The sequence below is a fragment of the Gracilinanus agilis genome, chromosome 2 (assembly GCF_016433145.1).
Source record: "Gracilinanus agilis isolate LMUSP501 chromosome 2, AgileGrace, whole genome shotgun sequence".
Taxonomy (NCBI): domain Eukaryota; kingdom Metazoa; phylum Chordata; class Mammalia; order Didelphimorphia; family Didelphidae; genus Gracilinanus; species Gracilinanus agilis.
The window spans coordinates 114,333,515-114,355,887 of NC_058131.1; the positions used below are offsets into that span (position 1 = coordinate 114,333,515).

At 33.5% G+C, this 22,373-nt stretch overlaps 1 protein-coding gene across 1 annotated transcript in view; it reads right to left on the reverse strand.

Annotated features, from left to right (window-relative positions):
- The window catches only part of XPO1 (exportin 1), a 69,296-nt gene that overhangs the window by 25,363 nt on the left and 21,560 nt on the right, over positions 1-22,373 (reverse strand). Inside the window, exons 3-6 of the mRNA XM_044663366.1 lie at positions 18,670-18,771; positions 14,984-15,056; positions 522-583; positions 177-221 (exon numbers count right to left, since the gene is read on the reverse strand). Of these exons, the coding sequence (XP_044519301.1) occupies positions 177-221; positions 522-583; positions 14,984-15,056; positions 18,670-18,771 (282 nt within the window). The remainder of the gene's footprint in view (positions 1-176; positions 222-521; positions 584-14,983; positions 15,057-18,669; positions 18,772-22,373) is intronic.

Genomic DNA, 22,373 nt, shown 5'->3' on the forward strand with positions numbered 1-22,373 from the left:
TCAGGGAATTCACATATGGCCTCAGGCAGTAGTTTGCCCTTCACTGGTCTAGACAATAAGTCAATACAATTACAAATAGTTGTATCCATTTTTAAGTATTGATTTAGTCAATTTCATAAGTCATAAACTATATTTGAGATATTATTTCTATAAGGACACTGGGGTAGAAAGCTTACCTGAACGAGAATCATATTCAATTTTCCAATATATACCTTTTCTTTCTAGGGAAAAAAGTAGGGGGAAAGGTAAGGTTAGTTCATAAAAAGGGTCTAAATGAGCTTTGATCAAAGACTTTCACCATATTGTTACTATCAAAGTTTATTGCTTGTTTTGGGGGGGGGAGCGGGGGAAGAGGACAGGAAAGCCAAGAGTCTAGATGCTATACCCAGGTATAGATGAATTAGGACTAGACCTAGAGCTAGGTAGGATCCCCACAGTCCATCTGATGCAAACCCAGATTCTCTGACTCAAGAGCCAGTGCTGGTTGATTGAACTAGCCTTTTTTCATGTTGAAATCTTACCTCTACACATGTTGGGTCAGATGAAGTTTTTATGATAAGGCCAACAACGTATTTTTTGATTCCTGGAAAAACAATGTTATACTTTAGTGACATGGTCTTTTCATATGTATTAACTACTATTATTATGTCAAAAGGGAACCGTATATCAATATATCGAAAGGCCCTAAGGAATGATAACTACAAAAAAAGATGGCCCAAATTATCACCTATAATTTTAAAATGATAGCTTTTATTTTCTGCATTTACTTAGTTGTAAACACAACCAAAAATTTTAATTTGACAATTTATCCTGAATATTTTCCCCTTAAGATTTACCCATATTAATAGTAATGAGATTAATACTACTTTTGTCATGGATGATGGCAAGGTGGTAAGAAAAGGGGTAGAAAATATTTATGTGACTAATTTTTAGATGACCTATAAGTAATAATAGTTGTTTATACTTGAAAGAAGATCCTTGTTCAGAGACCAACAAGTAAATATACTATTTAAATACAAGAACTGAACCAAGTCAAACTTGAGTTTTGTGATAAAATTGGAAGACAGAATGAAGTTGCATCTAATTTTAGAATCACATACAGCTTTCTTCTTGGTAAGGCAAATAAAGGCACTGATCTTTATAAAGAACCTAAGAGGGGGCAGCTGGGTAGCTCATTGGATTGAGAGTCAGGCATAGAGACAGGAGGTCCTAGGTTCAAATCCGGCCTCAGACACTTCCCAGCTGTGTGACCCTGGGCAAGTCACTTGACCCCCATTGCCCACCCTTACCACTCTTCCACCAAGGAGCCAATACATAGAAGTTAAGGGCCTAGAAAGAAAAGTAAAGTAAAGTAAAGTAAAGTAAAGTAAAGTAAAGTAAAGTAAAGTAAAGTAAAGAAAAGAAAAGAAAAGAAAAGAAAAGAGAAAAGAAAAGAAGAAAGGAAGGACCTAAGAGCAATAAGGAAGATTTCATGGGATATACATTTGGTTATTTTGTAATACAGTGGCCATGATAAGCATTTTGCAAGATCAAATTCCAGATAAATTAGCATAGCTCATGTAGCAACAATTATTACTTAGATGAGGAAGCAAAATCCTACAAAGGTATAGATTAAAGAGTCTTCTAAATTAGCATTTACTTTTAAATTTTAAAAATACTTTTTGGTACAAAGATGGGTCCACTAAAGAGAATGGCAGGGGAGAAAATGGAAAACATTTCATGAGTATGACAGTTTAAAGGCTTAAGAAACCTCACATCCAAATATTATACTCTGAATGAGAAGCTATCAATTAATATCAGCACATACACATACACACTAACTCAGGAAACAAGTTAACATGTTAAAAGAAAGATCAAAACAAAACCTAAGGATATGACATTATTACCTCAAAAATAACTGCTAAACCATCTATATGCCTATTTTCTCCGGGTCTGAATCTTTGAGAATAATCTAAATACACCAAAAAACTTCTAGTTCAAAGTGTGAAAAGGAAATAGGAAAGACTTTCAAAAAATGATTCTACAGCAGACATCTTTTATAGTCACAGCTTACTGAAGGCATAGACAAAAGATCCTTTCATGTTTATTAACTCCAAAAAAAAAAAAAAAAAAAAAATTTCATGAAAAGAGCAGAATGTAAACTTAATGGCTCTTTAATAAGACATCTCTCTGTACTACATCTCCAAAAGATCTAAAAAGAATTAAAAGTATTAACAAGTCCTCTCATTTATCAATAATAAAATAAGGCATAAAGGAAATGTTTGCCAAGTGTTTTTACTATTTTCATGTCCAGTGTATACATAAATCAAGGTAGAAGTTCTCTAGGGAATTATTTCAATACTACTGACTTACTTTGTAATTCCTATACATATTTAAAATTATTATTCTGTGCAAGTGTCTGAGGCATAAAAACAGTTCCTTCATCAAGGGTGAAGGTTCATCAAAACATTCCTATCCATAACAGTGTTTTCTAATTGAGAGTCCATGTAATACAAATACTAGAAAACCCATTTGATGAAAAATGCCCATTTTTCTCGGAGTAGGATATAGAATAGAGGTGGTCCTGTGAGCCGAAATAAATAAGATTATAATGTGCTGGATTTTCTTTTACAGAACTCCAAAGTACTTTTAGTAACAATAACCTTTTTTTAAACAAAGACTATCTTTTTTATTGATCTTTCACATGATTTCAAAGCAGTAAGTTAAAGCTTATCTGAGGATGGCTATCATGACTAAATAGGTTTGAATATGTTTCATCATATTGTCACAGGTCCAATAGGTCAGAACAACACAAGAATCACAATGAATATCCTATTATTGTTAAATTTCCTTTAAGACTTCATTGTAGGGGACAGCTAAGTAGATAAGATTTAAACCTAAAGATGGGAGATCTTAGGTTCAAATTTGACCCCAGGCATTCACAAACTATGTGGTCATGGGCTTGGGCAAGTCATTGTCTAGATCTTACCTACAGCTGTTTTGCCTTCCAACACACACATATATTCTCTCTCTCTCTCTCTCTCTCTATATATATATATATAAATAAATAAACAAATAAAAAATACTTTGTCCTACAAACGGTAATATATGAAAATTAGAATTTAACTTATTTGAAAACCTACAACTGCTTTCTAAAGCCATCTGGTCATAAGAACATACCAATTGGAAATTAACATATTCTAAATTTAGTTGTCATTTTCCACTATTAGAAAATCTGTGAATAAAACTGATTTTTATAGTATATTGCTTAACTTTATTTTCCACCACAATCATATAGCCTTTTCCTAGCAATAAATTCCAACACGGTTTTACTGAAACATTCCCACCAAGGGGCAATAGTCCATTCACACTAATGATAGCACCATAACTCAGGAACAGATTTAAACGAAACAAATCACAAGAGTGAACAATTACAATAATTTATATTTTTTTATTCCACTAGGAATGAAGATGAAATGAATATACATGAATGGCTTCAATTTAAAGAGTTCAAGTGTAAAGAATATAATATTTTTTCAAAAAGTGTGAATATCCCAATTTTATAAAGTACTTAACCCAAATTCATTCTTAAGTTTCACCATTATTAGTAGTGCCAATTAACTATAGATACTATTCAATATTCTATTAAATGATTCATGTAGTTTGTACCAAAAAGTCGCTTTTGATTTAATATTTAAAATTAATTGCCTTATTTGTTCAATGCTTTAGTTTATCAACTGGACTTGATTAGCAAATTAGACTGTTCTGAAATTAGTTTGTTGTCAAATCAATGATGTGTTTTTACACCTGTCTTCCTTAAAGCCTTTAAACTCAACAAAAGCATTTCTAAGGCTACATATAACATCTGGCCTTCCAGAAGCAAAAATGACTAGGGTTTCATTTTGGTCACCTTGATTTGACTACCAATTTAAATAAATGAGCCAGAATTCTTAATAATGGGGAAAATAAGTATCAATACAAATACTGTCTAACTGACCTAAGGATCAATAACTCACACATTATACAAAATATAATACACTATAAACAATACTTTTCATGATTCAAAGATTCATATACTCAACTTTTAAAAAGGTGTCATATATAACTGTTATCACTTTTAATGGCTTTTATTTAAAGTATCTTAATGAAATAAAATAACAGGTTAGTTAATATCATAAGAAAAATGACTTAGAAGAGTAGAAATCAAGATAACTGAGATAATTCTTAAATTTGCTAGCACTACCTCGTAACAGAAAGAATTCTTAGATTTATACAACAAAAAAGCAGCTAAGGTAGCTCAATAGAGAGGGAGTTATGGAGATGGGAGGTCCTGTGGTCAAATCTGGCTTCAAATACTTCCTGGCTGTGTGACCCTGGGCAAGTCACTTAATTCCAATTGCCTAGCCCCATATCTGCCTTAGAATCCATACTTTAAAAAAAAAAAAAATGAAGCTGTTCTACATATCTACCAACTCTTTCCTGGTAGTTTTTTTTTTTTCCTTCTTCAAAGCTAAGTTCTATAGGATGGCTCAGAATTAAAATTCTATAGTAACTATATGAAGTATAGGTGTGTTGCCACACATTAATGTTATTAAATGGGGATAGTGCTAGATTCTAAAATATACAGTATTCTGTGCCCAGTAAATTGAATTTAACAATTGATGACATTTAAAGAAAGTAAATAGTTTGAACTAGAACTGCAATTTTTAGACATATTCAATACTAATTTAGAACATGATTGGGGATATAGACTCGAAACTACCACACCAATGCAACTATCAATAATATGGAAATATGTCTTGATAGTTGACACATGTTAAAACCAGTGGAAATGAGCGTGTGGGGGTGGTAGTTGGGGGGGTGAAGGGGAAAGTAAGAACATGACCCATGTAACCATGGAAAATTTTTCTAAAAAATAAAAATTAAAAAAATAATTTAGAACATAAGAATTACTGGCCTTTGGCTTCTCTCTACCAATATCACTTGCTTTACTTCTGATTATGTACATATTTGTACATAAACTTAAATTCTAACAAACAAAAGGGGCAGACATAAACATTAGAATATAGCCCTGGCCTTTTATGAAGGACTACAATCCCATTCTTATTTCAGTTAGAAGTTCAACATTTTCTGACATTACTTTTTACCTGACATCAAGAAACCATACATAAAATAAAAATTGTGGTTAAGTATCAAATTGTAGTTGGAAGAAAGTTTTATTTTTGTCTTTCTTATGTAATCTATATGAATACAAAAATTCACAAATAGAATGGTAACCGGGATAATATTCAGAGCTCTCTAACAAGGAGGTCTGGCCAAGTTTAATTGCCCAATCCCTAAAGCATCCTTGCCCATATATACAGTTTCTCAATTATAGTATTAAAGAGTCTTAGAAATGAAAGTGACAAAAATGAACAAGTTAAATGAAATTTAAATAAATTCCAAGTTTAAAAACCACACAAAAAAAAACCTTTTACAGTTCAGATTTAGCAACTATTATTTGAGGTATTCAATCCTCGAATACCATCACTAAAATTTAAAAATATAGTTAACAACCTATGCCTCAAAAAGTTAGGTTACTTATGTCTAGGATGTCATATATTTCTTAAGTTATATGACTACCTTTTATACTCTGAAATTGCCTTCTCTCAAAAATAAAGGGCAGTGATGGTCATGACAATTCCCATATCAAATGATAACAGACTATATCATTGTCCTTAAAATTCTGGAAGAATATCAATTTTCCATAATCCAAGAAATGAAAATGTAATCACTTACTTAATCCTGCCTTGTAGTATAGTCATCTGTCTCTCTCTGGTCTTTAACTGGATTTCCATTCTCAAGGCTCACTTCAACATGTTCTCTAATGAATAACTGGTGAATTGCTGTCATAATTATACTGGCTTGGCTTTAGAAAAGTTAATTTGATTCAAACATATATTAGAGGTCCCGGTGCTAATGTATGAAGCATGGAGCCAAGAGGGATACATAAAAATAGGGCAAATCCCTGCTCCTAAAAGCTCAGTTATATTTTCTAAGTTCAGACAAGCACACAAATAAACCCTAAACACTGAAACATTTCAAGATACATCAAACATGTTAAACAACATCTCACTCAATATATCAGTTAGCCAGATACTTTCTTTACAATAGAATCCTAAGACACCACTTCCCAGTCAAAGTCATGTACTAAGATTTCTATTAAAAATATTTTATTTCTCAATTACATGTAATAACAGTTTTCAACATATACTTTCTTAAATTTCTGTCCTTTACCCCTCCCCCCCCAGAAATGGTAAGTAATTTGATCCAAGTTATACAAATGCGAGCAAAATCCTAAAATAAAAACAAATAAATAAAATAAAAAGAAATAAATGAAGAAAATACTAGCTGCCTTTCATCTGCAGTCTGCCTCCAGTTCTTTCCCTGGAGGTGAATAGTATTGTTTGTCTAAGTCCTTCACAGAATTTGTCCTAAATCATTGAATTGCTGAGAAATGTTAAGCCTTTCACAGCTGATAATCCATGTACTAAGATTTCAAAAAGCAATCCTAAAAAATGATTATTTATTCCATTCCTGAAATGCTATTGGAAATCTCTTCCCACACCATTCCTTTCCTCCACATCTTGCCCAAGGAACTCATCTATTTAGATAAGGCCATTCACTGTCACCTCCCAATGTAATTATTCCCATTTTACTCGTTTGTTCCAAATTGCCACCACCAACAGCAAACCAAGATTCCACCCCCTTCCCATCTTCTTCTGAAGTTTGCACCATCAATAATTCCATACCTTTTCATTTATTTTCAATCTCTATTGATTTTTTTCTTAGCTGCCTTCCTTTAAAATGCCCAAGTCTTCTGTATACTTGAGAAACCTTTACTAGGCCCTTCCATCACTCCAGCTATTGTGTCCTAGGCTCTTCTTCCCCTACACTTTCTGATTATTCCTTCTCTCCTCCCACACCCCACTCCTTTGTATTCTGGCTAACCCTTGCCATTGTCCCCCAAGTGAAACTGTTCTTTCCAGAATTATTAATAATCTCTTAATTGCCAAAGGTGATGATCTTTCTTCAGTTCTTACCCCATACTCCTCTGCTGCATTTGATACTAGTTAACCACCCTCTCTTCTATCATCTCTAGGTTCTCCTATGATGACTTTCTCTCCTGGATCTCCTATTAACTTCTTCCTGCTCCATTCTACAATGACTTGTGAGTATACCCTAGGATTCTGTCTGGGGTCCAACTTTTTTGACACTCTTAACAACCTGTCATCAACTCCTATTTTATCATGTCCCTGTCAATGACTTGGCCACTATCTGTCCCATTAACTTCAATCCTATGTTATCAACTGTATAATGGACATTTCAAACTCGAACATCCAAGAGAAACTAAACATGTCCAAAAGATTTATCTCTCGGTTCTCTAGGAGCTAGGCCACTGGACTCTGCATTAGAAGGCCCATAGTCCTCATCTTTCCTTTAAGAGCATTTTCCCCGTAATCAAGCCACCATCAATACTGTCGCTGGGAGATGCTCTATTGTTGCACTTATTTAATTCTACAGACCATTACTTCCTCCTTAGGGATGATTCATTACCCTACAAATCTTGGTGTCATCCCCAAATCATTATTTAATCTGTTGCTAAGCACTGTCATTTCTACCTTCTTCACATTCACATACTTCTTAACCTGGTGCAGGTTCTCATTACCTAATCCCTTGACTAGGATTGGTTCTCCCTTGTTCAAGTCTTTCCCCATTCCAATCTTCCACTCAGCTGTCCAACTGTTTTTTTTTTTTTAAGTTAGCTACTTTCTACTCAATTCTACTAGGTCCCTATTACCAGCATGATTAAATATGAAATCTCTTATTTATTTGGCGTTTCAAAATCAGGATTCTTTCTACCTTTCCAGGTTTATTTATGCCCCTCTGAATATTCTAATACAATAACATTTTTCTTGCTGTCTCTCATATATGCCACTGTCCTCCAAGCCTAAAATATCTCCCCAAACTCTTTACCTATATTTACTGGCTTCCTTCAAAAGCTGAGTCAAATCCCATCTAATATAAGAGGCCTTTCATGTTCCCCCACTATTAGGGCCCTCCCCCCCCTGAAATTTCTATCTATGCTCTATGTCTTACAGGTATAGCTGTTTCTTGTCTCCTTTTCCGTTTTTGCCTTTATTTGTACCCCCAGCCCATAGCAAAGTTCTTAATGTATATTAAGTACTTGATAAATCCTTTTTGACTAATTCCAATTTATTAGAAAGTAAACTTGAGGGCACAATTGCCATGCTTTTCATAGTTTCATTCAAAGGTAACCCATCTTCCAGAGCTTCCCTTTTTTGGGGAAAAACATCACCAACCTACCTTGTAGTCACACAGGTCAGCAACCTTAGTATTAACCTTTACCCTTCATTATCTCTTCCATATATTCAATTAGTTGTCAACTCTTGCCATTTCTTATTTACAAATCATTTTTGCATCAATGCCTTTCTTATTTTTCTCCCATAGCCATGACCTAAAAGGGCCCTTTCTGCCACAAATCTCTCCCTACTCCAATCCTTCCTCCACAATGCTGCTAAAAACACAAAACTAACCATGTGACTCCTTTTAATCATATCCCAGTACCTCCTGTATTGCTCTAGAATAAGATTAAGCTCTGGCTTCAAGACACCTTTCCAGGATCATATATTACTCTCCTTCCTATCTTGAGAGTCTACCAAATTGTTCCTCACACTAAGTATTCTATCTCCTGTATCTGAGCCTTGGCAATGAATGCCTCCATGCTTAAAATGGATATTATAGCCTACATTTACTTACTTTGTTGCCAGGCATTAAGTGCTTTACAATTATTCTCTCAGTTAATCTTCACACAACAATGGAAACTGAGGCAAAAAAGGGTGATTTGTCCAGGGCCACAAAGTCTGATCCTAAGTCTTCTTGGCTTCAGGTCCACTCTTTCCCCCAGCCCCTCTTAGCTGAACTCCCTTATATCCTTCAATACTATATTCAAGCCCCAATTCTAGAGGAAGCATTTTCTGATCCCTATAAATCCCTATAATTGCTAGTACCTTACCCCTGAAGTTTTTATTTTATTTTTACTTAAATCTGTATGTTGTCTCCTCAATTGAACACAAGTTACTTGGAGATGGTTTCAATTTTTTATTTTTGTATCTTTTGCACCTATAACACATACAGTAGGCATTTAACAAATGCCTGTTGAATGAAATCAGAAAACAAAATGACTAATTCTCATTTACAAAGAAAGCAACTGCAAAACAGGATAGGATATAACTTAACCTGTTCTCATCTTTTAATATCCCACACAACTATAATGAACTATATCCTCAATCCAAAGGCTTTACTGTAAACTCACCAAGCAAGAACCTCAGGTAAAAAAAAAATCCAACTCATTCAAATATGACACCAAATATTAAGCAATTACTATACCTGCCTTGTAGCAGTTAGGTACCACTAGGTAGTGCTAGCCCTGAACAAGATCCAGTTCAAGTCATTCAACTTGTCTGTTTCAATTTTTGCAACTCTAACATGAAAATTAAAATGGCACCTCGTAGGACTATAATGAGATCAAATAATATATTTGCACTTTGTACAGTGTCAGGCAATGTTAACAGTCACTTAATTTTTTGTTCCCTTCCCCCATGAGTAGACTTTTTCAAAGAAATTATTTTCTGAAAAACATTTTATTTTTTACAGAACTTCTAATTTAATTGATTTAGGTAACTAAGGGCAAGGATGTGCTATGATAACATGCCTAGAATCAAATAGCTAGGATGTGTCAAAAAAAGCAGGACTTATATTGGCTGTTTTCCTCTCTTTCCGGCTTTCTTATGACTATATCACATTAATTCTGAAGCTTGATGAATATTCCTTTATGAGGACTATGAGGATAATGAAAATTGTGATGGTTTATAATACATTAAACAACATTTTATAATTACTAAAAAACTAAATAAAAACCATGTCACTTTAAGTCAATTCGACTTCTTCCAATACATGGACTAAAAATTTAGTCTTTATCTGCTCTCTCTCAATCCCTGTAAATCATAGAGCACTCCTCCATCTCCACATTGGAATCATAACCTGTACAATCATGAGACATCCAAATCCTGGTTCTCTGCTCCCTGCCCTTCCTCTCCTACTTCTTCATTCTCTGCATCTTCATTACAACTACTAATCACTTCACTAGCTTCCCAATCATCACCTCATTCTGCCTTTATTTCTCTAGACCAACATTTGATTCCATGATCTGCCACTTTAATACTAAGTCATCTGCTTGTTTCCAGTTGATGAATAATGTAATCACAAAAAACATGATCTTAAACACTAAAAATTAATGCTCTAGAGAGGCTGAATAAAGTGTGCCTTCCTCCCTGCCTCACAATCACTACTTGCTCATTTCCCAACTGCAACTATCCTAAATTTAACTTTTACTCTTAAAGCTCTAGACTGAATTCCAGCCATAACATTGTACCCAACAGAGAAGATCAATTAGTCTTCTTTACTGAAAACTGAATCTCCTCACATGCTCCTTTCTTTCTTAAAACAGCTTTCACCACTACAGCCATTCCATTTTGCTTGTTAAAGCTTAATCCTCTCTGGACTTGTGTGATCTTGCCTTGCTTTCATTCCAGGTCTCTGTGTCCTTAAAAAAATTTTTTTTAATCTTTTCTTACTTCCATTCTTCATCCCTTTTCTTATCTAAAAATATGCCCCAAGTCTCTACAACTATATTTTAAAAATTAAAACCTTAACTTTTTGTTTTTGTCAATGGCAAGACAGAAGAGTCGCATGGGCTAAGTAATCAGGATTAAGTGACTTGCCCAGGGCCACACAGCTAGGAAATGTCTAGTCAGATTTGAATCTAGGTCCGTGTTGGCGAACCTATGGCACATTTGCCTGAGACAGCACTCAAGAGTTGAACCAACATAGCTCCCCTACCTTTCTCCATGTGCACCTGAGGATATCACCCGCCCCTCTAAAAGGTTCGCCATCACCAGGACTCCAGGCCTATGATACTCCATCTACTGTGCTACCTAGTTGCCCCTCTACGATGTTTACTTCTTGCAGTTCACCTAGCTAACTTCTCTCCAAGTCTTCAGAGCCTAACCTGACACCTCTAGTTCAATCAATCCCTTAATGTACTCTTCTAACCTGGAAGATGCTTTCATCCAGCAGGCCCTTTCAATTTGGAAGCCTTCTCTACCCCTTAATGCTTCCTACCCTTCTATGAGTTATTTACAAATTACATTTTTTGTGTTGCTTCCGTCATAAGAATATAGTGCCCTAAAGGGCAGTAACTGATTTTCTGCTTGTATTTGTTTCCTTAGAGCTTAGCACAAGGCCTGGAACGTAGCATAATAAATGCTCTATAATCCCAAGTACCCTGACATTCAAAGCCAATCTGGAAGCTTAGTTTCCATATTTTTTCCTATCATTCTCTTCCACATAATTTATGTCACAGGAATAGAACTGTTATTCTGCTTATGTTATTCCCTCTAACAGAAATGTCTTGTCACCAAAGCCACTGATTTCTTCAGTGTTCTTTAAAGCTCAATACAAATACTACCTTCTCATTGATATCTAACATTTATAGGGTTTACAAAGAACTTTGTATAACTGCTTTGAAATTCAGAGTAATCTAATGTAGTAAGGGTACCAATTAATTCTATTTTATAGCAAGAAAATAGATATTGAATGGTAAAGTCATTCAATATCCAATAAGGGATGGGATTTGAACTCATGTCTTCCTGATATCTAATTATATATTAATAACAATCTGTCAATGCTAAGATATATTCCTCCTTCTGTTACTTTTTCTCCTCTAAAATTGTGACTTCAGAACTCATATATCACTTTTATCTCATGAATATTTTATTCTGAATTATAGTAATATGTATCCCCATTATACTCCATCAAGGCAAAGTCTGCATTTCGTCTAACCTGCCAATACCTTTATGCCCAACAGAATGTTTTCCCCATGACAATTTATTTGTTCATGTGGAAAGCAGGATAAAGCAAGACAGTGAAAGGAACCTAGTAAAAAAGCCAAATAGTCAACAGTTTTTTAATTATGTAAACTTCAACATTTTCTCTACATTTGCTTGTTTTTTGGTTGGGTTTTTTTTTTTTTTGGAATGCCTATTAGATAGCTACAGAATCACTTAACTTAGCATTCAAGCCTATACATGGAGCAACCTGATCACTATTAAATTAATCTCTTGCTCTACCAAGCTGAACTCTACCATTCCTTTAACATGTCAATTGCAGACCCATTTCCAAGCCTTACAACAACAATCTTCCTGCCTATAATTCCTTCATTCCTAATTGTTAGATTCAAAGGAAAGGATTCATGTTAAGCCATTTCAGTTGTGTTCCACTCTTTGTGACTTCATCTGGAACTCTTGGTAAAGATACAGAGTGGTTTGCAATTTCCTTCTCCAACTCATTTTACAGATGAGGAACAAACAAGCAAATACAGGGCAAATGACTTGCACAGGGTCATATAGATAGAGCTGGATTTGAACTTGGATCTTTCTGATTCCAGGCTCCATGCTATCCACTGAATGATCAACTTCCATTCCTAGTTAATTGAAATTGCATTATTTTGCACATAGACGGTATCTTAACAGTTTGGCTCAAACAACTATATACACATGTAAATGAGAAGTTAACAATATCAATTGTAGAATAAAATGGTATGTTTATGTTTTTGGTGTCTAGTGTATAGTTACAAAGGTCCTACTGTAAGATAAGTTTTTTTTCCCCTAACTTTTTCTTCCATGATTATTTTAACATAACTATTCAACATTTTCATGTTAAACAAGATAAAATAGAAATATCATATTAATTTGCTTGGGATTTTTGGATATCTAAATTTTTATTATTTTAAAGTAATTTTTATAGTTATCTTGAACCTAAATTTACAGCTAATACATAAAAGAGCTCAATAAAAATTATGAAACAAAATGAGAATTTTGGAAGTTTCACTTAGATAGGAATAGTTTAATCAGATCCATTAAATCAGCCGGTCTTGACAAAGAGCAAAGCCAGAAGTCTGATTAGTTATTACCAGCGAATACCTTTTTTGCTTGTGTTTGTGATTTCAAGATCCAATAAAAGATGAAGTAACCCAATATCCTTTTTGTTGTTGTTCTTAGGGGATGGAGGGGCAGGGACAAAAGAAGACTGGTGCCAATAAGGTGGGAACAACAGAAATAGAGCACCACTGAGTTTTATATGCCTATTTCTACAGTCTTAATCAAGGCAATAGATCCATCTACTCCCTAAGTAGTCAGGCAACTTAAAACAAACAAAACCCCAAGAATTACAGTTGAATGCTACATAGAAACAAAGTAAATGGGCTTGATATAAGAGATTTGGATTGAGGGGAGGGGGGAAGGAGGCCTAGGAGGCACAGAGAATGACCTGCTTTAATACTCAGAAACCTCACAACTAGTAGAAATGTATGAAAAAAATATTCTATATTAAGATTGGAAAGGATCTTAGAGATTTTCTAGTCTAATACTCTCAGTTTACAGGAAACGGACGCAAGAAGTGTCTTATCCAAAGTCACACAGGTAAGTTAGTAATGGAGGTCACACAAAAGTAATACAAACCATATCCCAAGAAGTCTAACTTAATAAGTGAAATAAAAGGTTTACAGAGAACATCAAAGTATGGTGTGACACTGGGGAACCTCTCTAAACCTATTTCCTTATCTACATATACCCATAATAACTACCTCTACCTCAGAAATGTTAATTTGATCAAATAAGGGATATATAAAGCTTTTTGTAAACCCTATAGTACTATATAAATGTCAACCATTTACATTACACAAATAAATGAGATCAGATGAGGGAGAGTTGGTGGTAGAAGCAAGTCATGAAAAGAATTCCAAAAAACATCAAGCCAAAAATGTAATTGTCCCCATCTATCCAAGGCAAATAATGCAAAAGAAAGTTACAATAATGCTAAATGCTTTTGTCTCATAGATACAAAATTGGGGCTTTGTTACCAGATAATTTCCAACAAACAGAAAGACAAAATAGATTTATTGGTGGCACTTTTCTTCGTTAATTTACTCATATGCTTATAAGAGCAACTACTGATAAAATTTTATTCTTTAATAGGAAGATTTTCTTGTTTTGGTGAAAAGACCAGGCCTGCCATGCTTCACTCATCTTCCAGTTGTGCTTCTAACTCTATGGCCTTTGCCACCATGTGCCCCCTAAAAATACCTTCCCTATCACCACCCCCTGTTTCAGCTCCCTTAGGGTAGGATCTATCTTTTGACCTGTATTTTTATCCCCAGTGTTCAGCAAAATGTAACTGGCATACAGCAAATGCTCAAAACTTGTTCCCTTGCATTTGCAAAAATTATGCAATATTAAAAAACACTGAGAAATTAGCAGGTTTACATTAACTAGGATTTGTTATTGAAATATTCAGTTAGAAAGTTTTTAAAAATCTGCTTCATGGGTTTCACTAGTAGTTTTCTCCTCGCAAAGATCACCTCAGTCTCAAAGAATGAGAAATAAAATTGATTTATTATATAACAAATACTTCTAAACCACAAGTATCCAATAAGATACAAAAATTTTCTATCAAGTGAATTTAGAATGTATCTAACTTAATGCAATGCTTATATGAACATTAAAAAAAAAAACACCCTAGCCTTTATGTTGGGCTTTAAGATTTGCGAGGTGCTATCTATAGATTCATCAATCTATCATGAGGCTTTCCTTCAGAGAAACCCTTATTATCCCCATTTTATAAATAAGGTAACTAAAGATGAGATGGTTAAGTGTCGAATTCAAAGTCATAGAACTATTAAGTGTTTGAAACAGGAGTGAAACTCAAAATCTTCCTGATTCCAAGTCTATACTATATCTATTGCACCATCTCTTTGAATCTTAAAATATAAAAACCTAATGCAGATACTTTCCTTATTTATAGTCATTTAAAAATACATTCCTACCTTCACATTGGTTCCTTGGAAGAATTTTCCATCTTGTCTTTATCACATTTTCCAAAATTTGTAGTCCATAATACTGAAAATTGGAGAACAAAAGGATGTGAACACATGGTTATAAGGCTGACAATAACTTTCAGGATTCACATTCAGACAAACATTCACACGCATATATCTAAAGTTTCAAAAAGGTATTAAAACTACCAAATTTTAATATACATACATTAAACATGAATCTATTCACCCAATTACTGAGTTGTTCATGCATTTTCCTTGTTTTTACTGTTTACTATACTATATAAAGTCCTGCTGTTTGATCATGCTCACACCAGTAGGAAGAACCAAATAAAAGGCCCTTTGGCAGTCAAATAGGCTATCTGTAGAAAAGAAAGTAGCAGCCAGATATGAAGTCACAGGATAAATGACTGTTCATATGCCCAAGTACTTTAACACAACTACACTTCTATGAATTTAGTAGCTTGGATAGTACATCAAGCTTCCTACCATTCTTCTATGAATGCTCTTGGCAAAGTATAAACAGCGTATTCTCATAGACACTTTCTAAAGAAAGTGACCACAAACTTCACTGGTGTGTTACTTAAGGAGCAGCAAGACAACCCACAGGTTTACTTAATTTTAATGCCCACCCCTAATGTAGCTATTTCTACTTATTTAAAGATAAACTTTTGTGCACAGTCAAAATAAGACATAAAATGTATGTTGCAATCAATCTTTACCTTCCAGGTATTCCTTCCTAAATATAAAAATCATGACTACTAATAAGTAAAAAAGCAGAAAGACCACTTGATAAGCCATTTCCCCCTCCTGCTACTCACTCTAAATAGTCAAATATTTGTTTATGAAAAAGTTAATTCTCAAAATAATAGACGACCAATTTAGAATGGTCAGGGAAGAGGAAGAAAAGGGACAAAAACGTTGTGGTGCCTCTAAGTATTTGATTTCAGTAGGAAAATAAATAACAATATCTGAAAGGTAAATTCATTCACATATAGAAGTTCAGATTGCAAGTTTTGGCTGCGAATAAGAGTTCATCTTTAAAATGGTTAGTTATTACACAGTAAAATATGATCATTAGTATTTCAACCAAAGGGATCATATAAATGTTTATTTTATCGAAAGCACAATGTAGACTGTCCCAAGCTACACTGTATTAAAAAATGTTTTTGCTGTTTTTCATTTTTTAAATTCCATACATTTTCAAGAAAAATTGGCCATTCAAATTCTGCATTTGCAAAACATTTCTTCAAAGACTAAAAAGTGAGGCCAAAGTAATCTGTAATTACAGATTAATGCAATTTGTTTTCATAATCAGCAGTAAATATGGAAGCTTATTATCCTCTACTTGTAATCCCTATAACTGTTATCTTCCTCTGGAGAAAAGCAAATTAAGAAAAATATAGAAATATTTGAATCCATGAAATTCTGAAGTTTGAAAAACAAACCAATATGCAATTCTCCTAACGAAGTCACCAACTTTTGTCCAATATGAAATTATAGCATGACAGATTCAAATAAACCAATATAATGTGAATATATGAAGATGAAAACATGCTATATGGGGATAAAAAAAAACAACACAATGTACTGCTGGTTTCATAAACAACCTTAAAGCTAAAAAACAGAAAACTACACATCATAAAATATAAATAATCTTGGAGCTGGTAAATCTAACTTCTCCCCTACCCCCTATACAAATGCCCTCAAAGAAAATATCTTGTAATTTAAAGAGAAATGCAAGGCCTAACTTGGATCAGTGGTTTACCACTTTATCACTATGAAAGAACATAAAACCAATGGGAAACTTTAAAATGTTGTTTATGTACATTTCTTAACTTTCTCTTTTTGCTACATATTCTTTGCTATTATCAGACTTTAGTTTTTTTAGTTCTCCCATCATTCAGACTGCTTCTTTATTAGTTTTTCATTATCACAAAACAAAACCTTTAATTCAAACTTAATTTTTCTGGCATTCCGCTAGGCAGTTTGAGGGTAAAAACCCAATTAATTCCTTTTCATGAAAGTTCAAAATACTTTTTATACCACCATCCTAACACAAAGCACAGGAAATCAAAGTTTTAGATTATAGAAAATTATGAAGTATCATTTTGGGAGGGAAGATGGTAAATTTGGTTCAGAATTTCAAAATGGTTGATAATTTATTTTTTAAAAAGGAAATAAAATGCAAATATTCTAAGGCACCTCTTTCTAAGTGGCTTTATTTCTGCTTTATACTATATACTTTACATTAATGCTTTAAGACTTGTAGAAATCCACTGCTGAGTTATGAAGATGAGGGACAGATAACAGCAAAGACTAAATGAAAAAAGGAAATGCATGAAATGATCCCTATGGTAGAAATTTCTACTGTACCCTTAATTACTCATTCTATGCATTGAATCCCCTTTCCCCTCCCACCTCCCAAGAAACAAAAACAATTGATGAACAGAATTCAGTTAAAGGGAATCAAAAGGGTAGACCTTGTGGAGGCCTGCCGTCAAAGCCTAGCTGTGTCAGTTGCACAGGAAGACACCCCTTTTCTTCCTATTACAAGCAATCAACATAATGGAACATTATGATTAATATCAGGTAGTGTTAAACAGCTTTAAAGAAAAAAAAAATGATTGCATAAAAAGCCAAATGTCAGAGTGCATAAATTTAGCACCAAATCATTTGTAATTTATGTAAATTGAAGAATTCTTTACCTGTTGCTTTCTTTCTGTTCCTCTAATCATCTCATTTTTCACAAGACAAATTTGAGTTTTTAAAAATACTGTTGATAAATCAACTTAAACATTAGTATTGTCTGTCAGTATAAAAAGCAAAATTTACCAGGCAAGCAAACAGGCAAACACCGTTACTAAAGGTTAGCACTTTGAGGAAGTTCTGAAATATTTTTTCCCCTAAAATTTACAAGATTAAAAACTATTTAATATTTTAAAACTGTTAATTAACACAGTCTGATTTCAGAAACAAATTTCTGAAGGTGGCTAGTTTCTGTTTTAACACAAAGTGTATATATAAGTAGAGACCTTTGTGTATAGTAAACAGAATGCCGTGCATGTAATTTTATTACTTTTAATTATTTTAAAGCAAAGTGTGAATCATCAAGCTTAAAACAGTCAAAACACATTTTGATCAGCCCTTCTGTTCAAACTTTTAAGTAAAAAAAAAACCCCACAAAACCTGAATTATACATTCTAAATTGCAGATAAAAACTGAGTGCTGTCCCATTAAAGCATTTGTACATGGTGTCAGTGTTTAAAAAGCTAACCATACAACTTGATGTTGGAGAGCCTGTATGATTACTTGTAGAAAATAATCCCTCTGATTATGTTTTGTTTCTTCTCTGAATAATAATGAGAATTTACATAATTCACACCTGTATACACATAAACACTTAAAAAGGGGGAGGAAAGGGAGAAAAGCACACACCTTGCATACTAGTCCTAAAAATAAAACTTCATTCATAATTGTTAGGACTATTTGCCAAGGGTACAGAAAGAAATGTTATGTCTCGAAGGGTGGATTGAAATTTGAAGTAACTTTAGTAATCAAACAGGATAAAATGATTTGAAGTAACAAATGCTAGTGCACTAAATGAGATACCTTCCTCAAAGTTTATGAATGAAAGAAAGGGAAAAGTATGAATTTTAAAACCACCACTTGCTTACTTTCGTGTTCATATTCTGTGAAAATTCCAAAATTGTATCAACTCTTGTCCATGCATCAGGATGTTCCTTTAAGTGTGTCAAGACTTCCTGAGCCATTCTTTGCTAAAAAGGTTACAGAAAACAAATGATTTTTTAAAGTTGCTTTTATTAAAAAATATATATGCAAATACATCACATTATTTTCTTAAGCAGATCCATTAAAATGCTTTGAGAATTCCCAAAAAATATATATTGCATTGCAGAGGTGACATAATGGATATAGCACTTTCTAGAGTCAGAAAGATCCGAGTTCAAATCTAGCCTACAATGCTTACTAGCTATGTGAGACTGGGCAACTCATTTAACTTCATCCTTCCTCAGTTTCCTCAACAGTAAAGTCAAGATTAATAACACCTACCTCCCAAGGTTGTTGAATTGGATATTTATAAGTCTTAAAAAATTTTGTAAGCCTTAAGAGTACTATATAAATGCTAGTCCTTTTAAATTGCAATTTGAATATCTAGATTTCCTATGTGTTCTCTTCTTTTAAAATGATCTATTTTTTAAAAATTTAAATTACTCAAGTTTATTACAATCTTCTCCATGAAGGTCCACAACTTAGGTCTCTAATATCTTACCAAAACTCGTAAAAAAATATTCTTTTTAAGCAAATCCAAAATGTAAATCTAAATTTATCAACTCCTTTACTAAAAGACTAACTGAATGATTTCAAATTTTGTTTTGTTCCTAAAGGAAAGGGAGTGTTTCATTTCTCTTTGTATCCCAAGGGCCTAACAGTTCACATCGGAGGCACTTGATAGGTAGGTGCCAATTAATCCAAATATACTTATGTACATATTTATATATTTTAGAGGGGTGGAAATATAAAACCACATAAAATGCAGTTATATTGTTAGAATGGAAAGGGCAAGATTAATAGATAAGTTGTAAATAAAAATATAAAAACCTATAGTTGAGAATGATTTATCTCTTTAAAAAAACCCAAGCAAACAAAAGGGCACAGAGTTGGTTTAAATAATTTCTTTAAAAAACCAAATGAGTCCATATTGTAAATATATCATATACAAACAGAAAAGTCACATTCAGACGAAATGAAAATGTAACTTAATTCTTACTTTTAAAAACTTCAAATGTTTCAAAGGAACCATTCTGTGCATTTATCTGCCTCCAATTTAACTTTTAGGTCTTAAATCTACCACTATCCAATACAGACTATATGACTGGTTAATTTCTTTTCATTTATACTCAATGAAAAGGCTAAAACCTAAAATACCTACACGTACCCCTTCAAGAATCCTTTCCAACCTCCCAAATGAGGAGATACTCATCCTTAAAATCTATTATAAGCTGGAAAGCACCTTTGCCATACACAATCTAGTTTAAAGCCTTCATTTTAGTTAGGGAAACCAAGGTCTACAGTGGTTAAATTACATTTATAAAGAGCAGAGCTAGGTTTCAAATTCAGTTAAAAACTTTTTTGCTGTTCGGTTTTCTCATTTAAAAATGAGAGGATTGACTGAAAGATCTCTAGCCTTGTACATCAAATCTATAATCCCACAACTTAGATGAAATACTGAACTTTGTTCAAGGCCACAAACTAAGTAAAACTACTACTTTAGCCCAATTAGGACTTCTAATTCTAAGATTTTTAATTCTATTAAAGCCATGTGGCTAATGAATTAGAAAAAATAGGCATCTGAACTATCGATGAATTTTAAATATCGTATCCTTCAAGGTATGTGAGATCATTATTACCTTCTGTAAAATCTAAGCAATAAAAAAAACTTACATATCTAAGTAATTTCTATATGACTTTCCTAATTCCAGTAAGTAATTCTAATTACATTTCAGATGCCTATTTTGGTTTTAGAATTCACCCTCAAGTAGAGAAAAAAGTATTTCCACAATGGCAGATGTCAAAACAAATATACCTATTGAAAGTTGTTTCACTGACTAGCAATTAATTTTTGGACTGATTGAATCATGCAATTTCAAGTCAATACTTCAATTCTGCCTACTCTAAAACTTTCTCAAAAGTTTTACTATAAAAGTTCCCAAAGAACTTTCCAGAACATTAGACTTGCTTGGGTCACAGTCAGTATATGTTGGGAGATTAGACTTGAACCCAGGTCTTCCTAGTTTTGTAACTGGCCCATTATCTACCATATTACATTATAAAAACACTTTATAATTTAGAAATAAAAAATCTGAGCAGCTACTAAATGACACTGACATTATAAGGAAAAACAGTAAATGTCTGTTTTAAAAGCCATATATTATTTCTTTGACTCATAGTATCCCAGCACAATATTCGTTCTTGTTCTCTCTCATATATATATGTACACGCACACACACATACACATGTATGTTAAGGATATCAGAAAGGTGATCACTGGCCCTACAGTATTTCATTTTCACTGTAACTTAAGATAGGCTAATTCCTAGGAACAGGAAAGCCATTTAAATAGAATCAACAAAAGGAGGCAAAACATCTTCCAACATTTCCTGGGAAGTCACTGAATAGGGGCCAAGAAGGCTATGGTACACACAGACACAATAAGTCTCAGGACATGTAGTGGAATTGTAGTGTGGTTACATGATAGCATAATATATGCTTAGTAAGAAAAGCATAACTACAGGATTAAAAGTTCAAATCTTGGGGCAACTAGGCGGCTCAGTGGATTGAGCCAGGTCCAGAGATAGGAGGTCTTAGGTTCAAATTGGCCTCAGACACTTCCTAGCTGTGTGACCCTAGGCAAGTCATTTAACCTCCACTGCATAGGCCTCATCTCTCTTCTGCCTTGGAACCAATATACTTTATTGCTTCCAAGACATTTGGTTAGGGTTTTAAAAAAAGGTAAAAGTTCAAATCTAACATTACTTAAGAAAGAAGCTTTCTAAACATTTTCAGGTTACAAGTACTACCAAGATAACGAAATGTGCAAACTTAGAAATTCTACTCCTTTTAGCCATCTAATGTCATACAGTGCTTTCTAAAAAGCAGGCATTTCAATTTTTAATTTTATAATATATTGATAGCCTAGTTTTCAGTACCAGTCAAAATGTTTAGGTCCCCCTCCCCCCCATGCACAAAATAGACAAATTTAGTTTTCAAAACTCACACAGGCCTTACAATTGCCTTTTGTTTCTTCTGGTCTCCTCAGAAGTTGCTTATAACTTGAGGTAGTACTACTGTGTACCTTTGTTTTAGTTTAGTGCTTCCTGTCATTTATTTAGACACTCTTACCCACACATGTAGAGCTACCAGAAGTTAAACACCCTCTTTTCTCCAAAGTCACATGGCTCTCCAGATAAGCTAAATAAAAATTAAGATTATATCCTCTTCTAATTTATTACTAGCATAAAATGTAATATTAGCATTAAGACAAAACTTTGGTGAAACTATATCATCACATTAGCTCTTTAATGACCTTAAAGGTCACTGAAGAGGGAACTTTGTGTGATTTAGACAGTTAAAAGACTTCTTGATACTATCCATTAAAAACATTATCAACAATGGATTAAAGTAAAACAAAAAAAATCACGAGTAAGGCTCAAAAAGCCAGTCATATTTTTACTAAAAGTTGAAAAAAAAAAAACTTTATTTGCATGTGATTTATCTTTGGTTACTGACTTGTACAATATTTTCTTATGATGGCTTAAAAGTTCTCTAGTTCTTCAATCCATTCAAATTTTATTACATA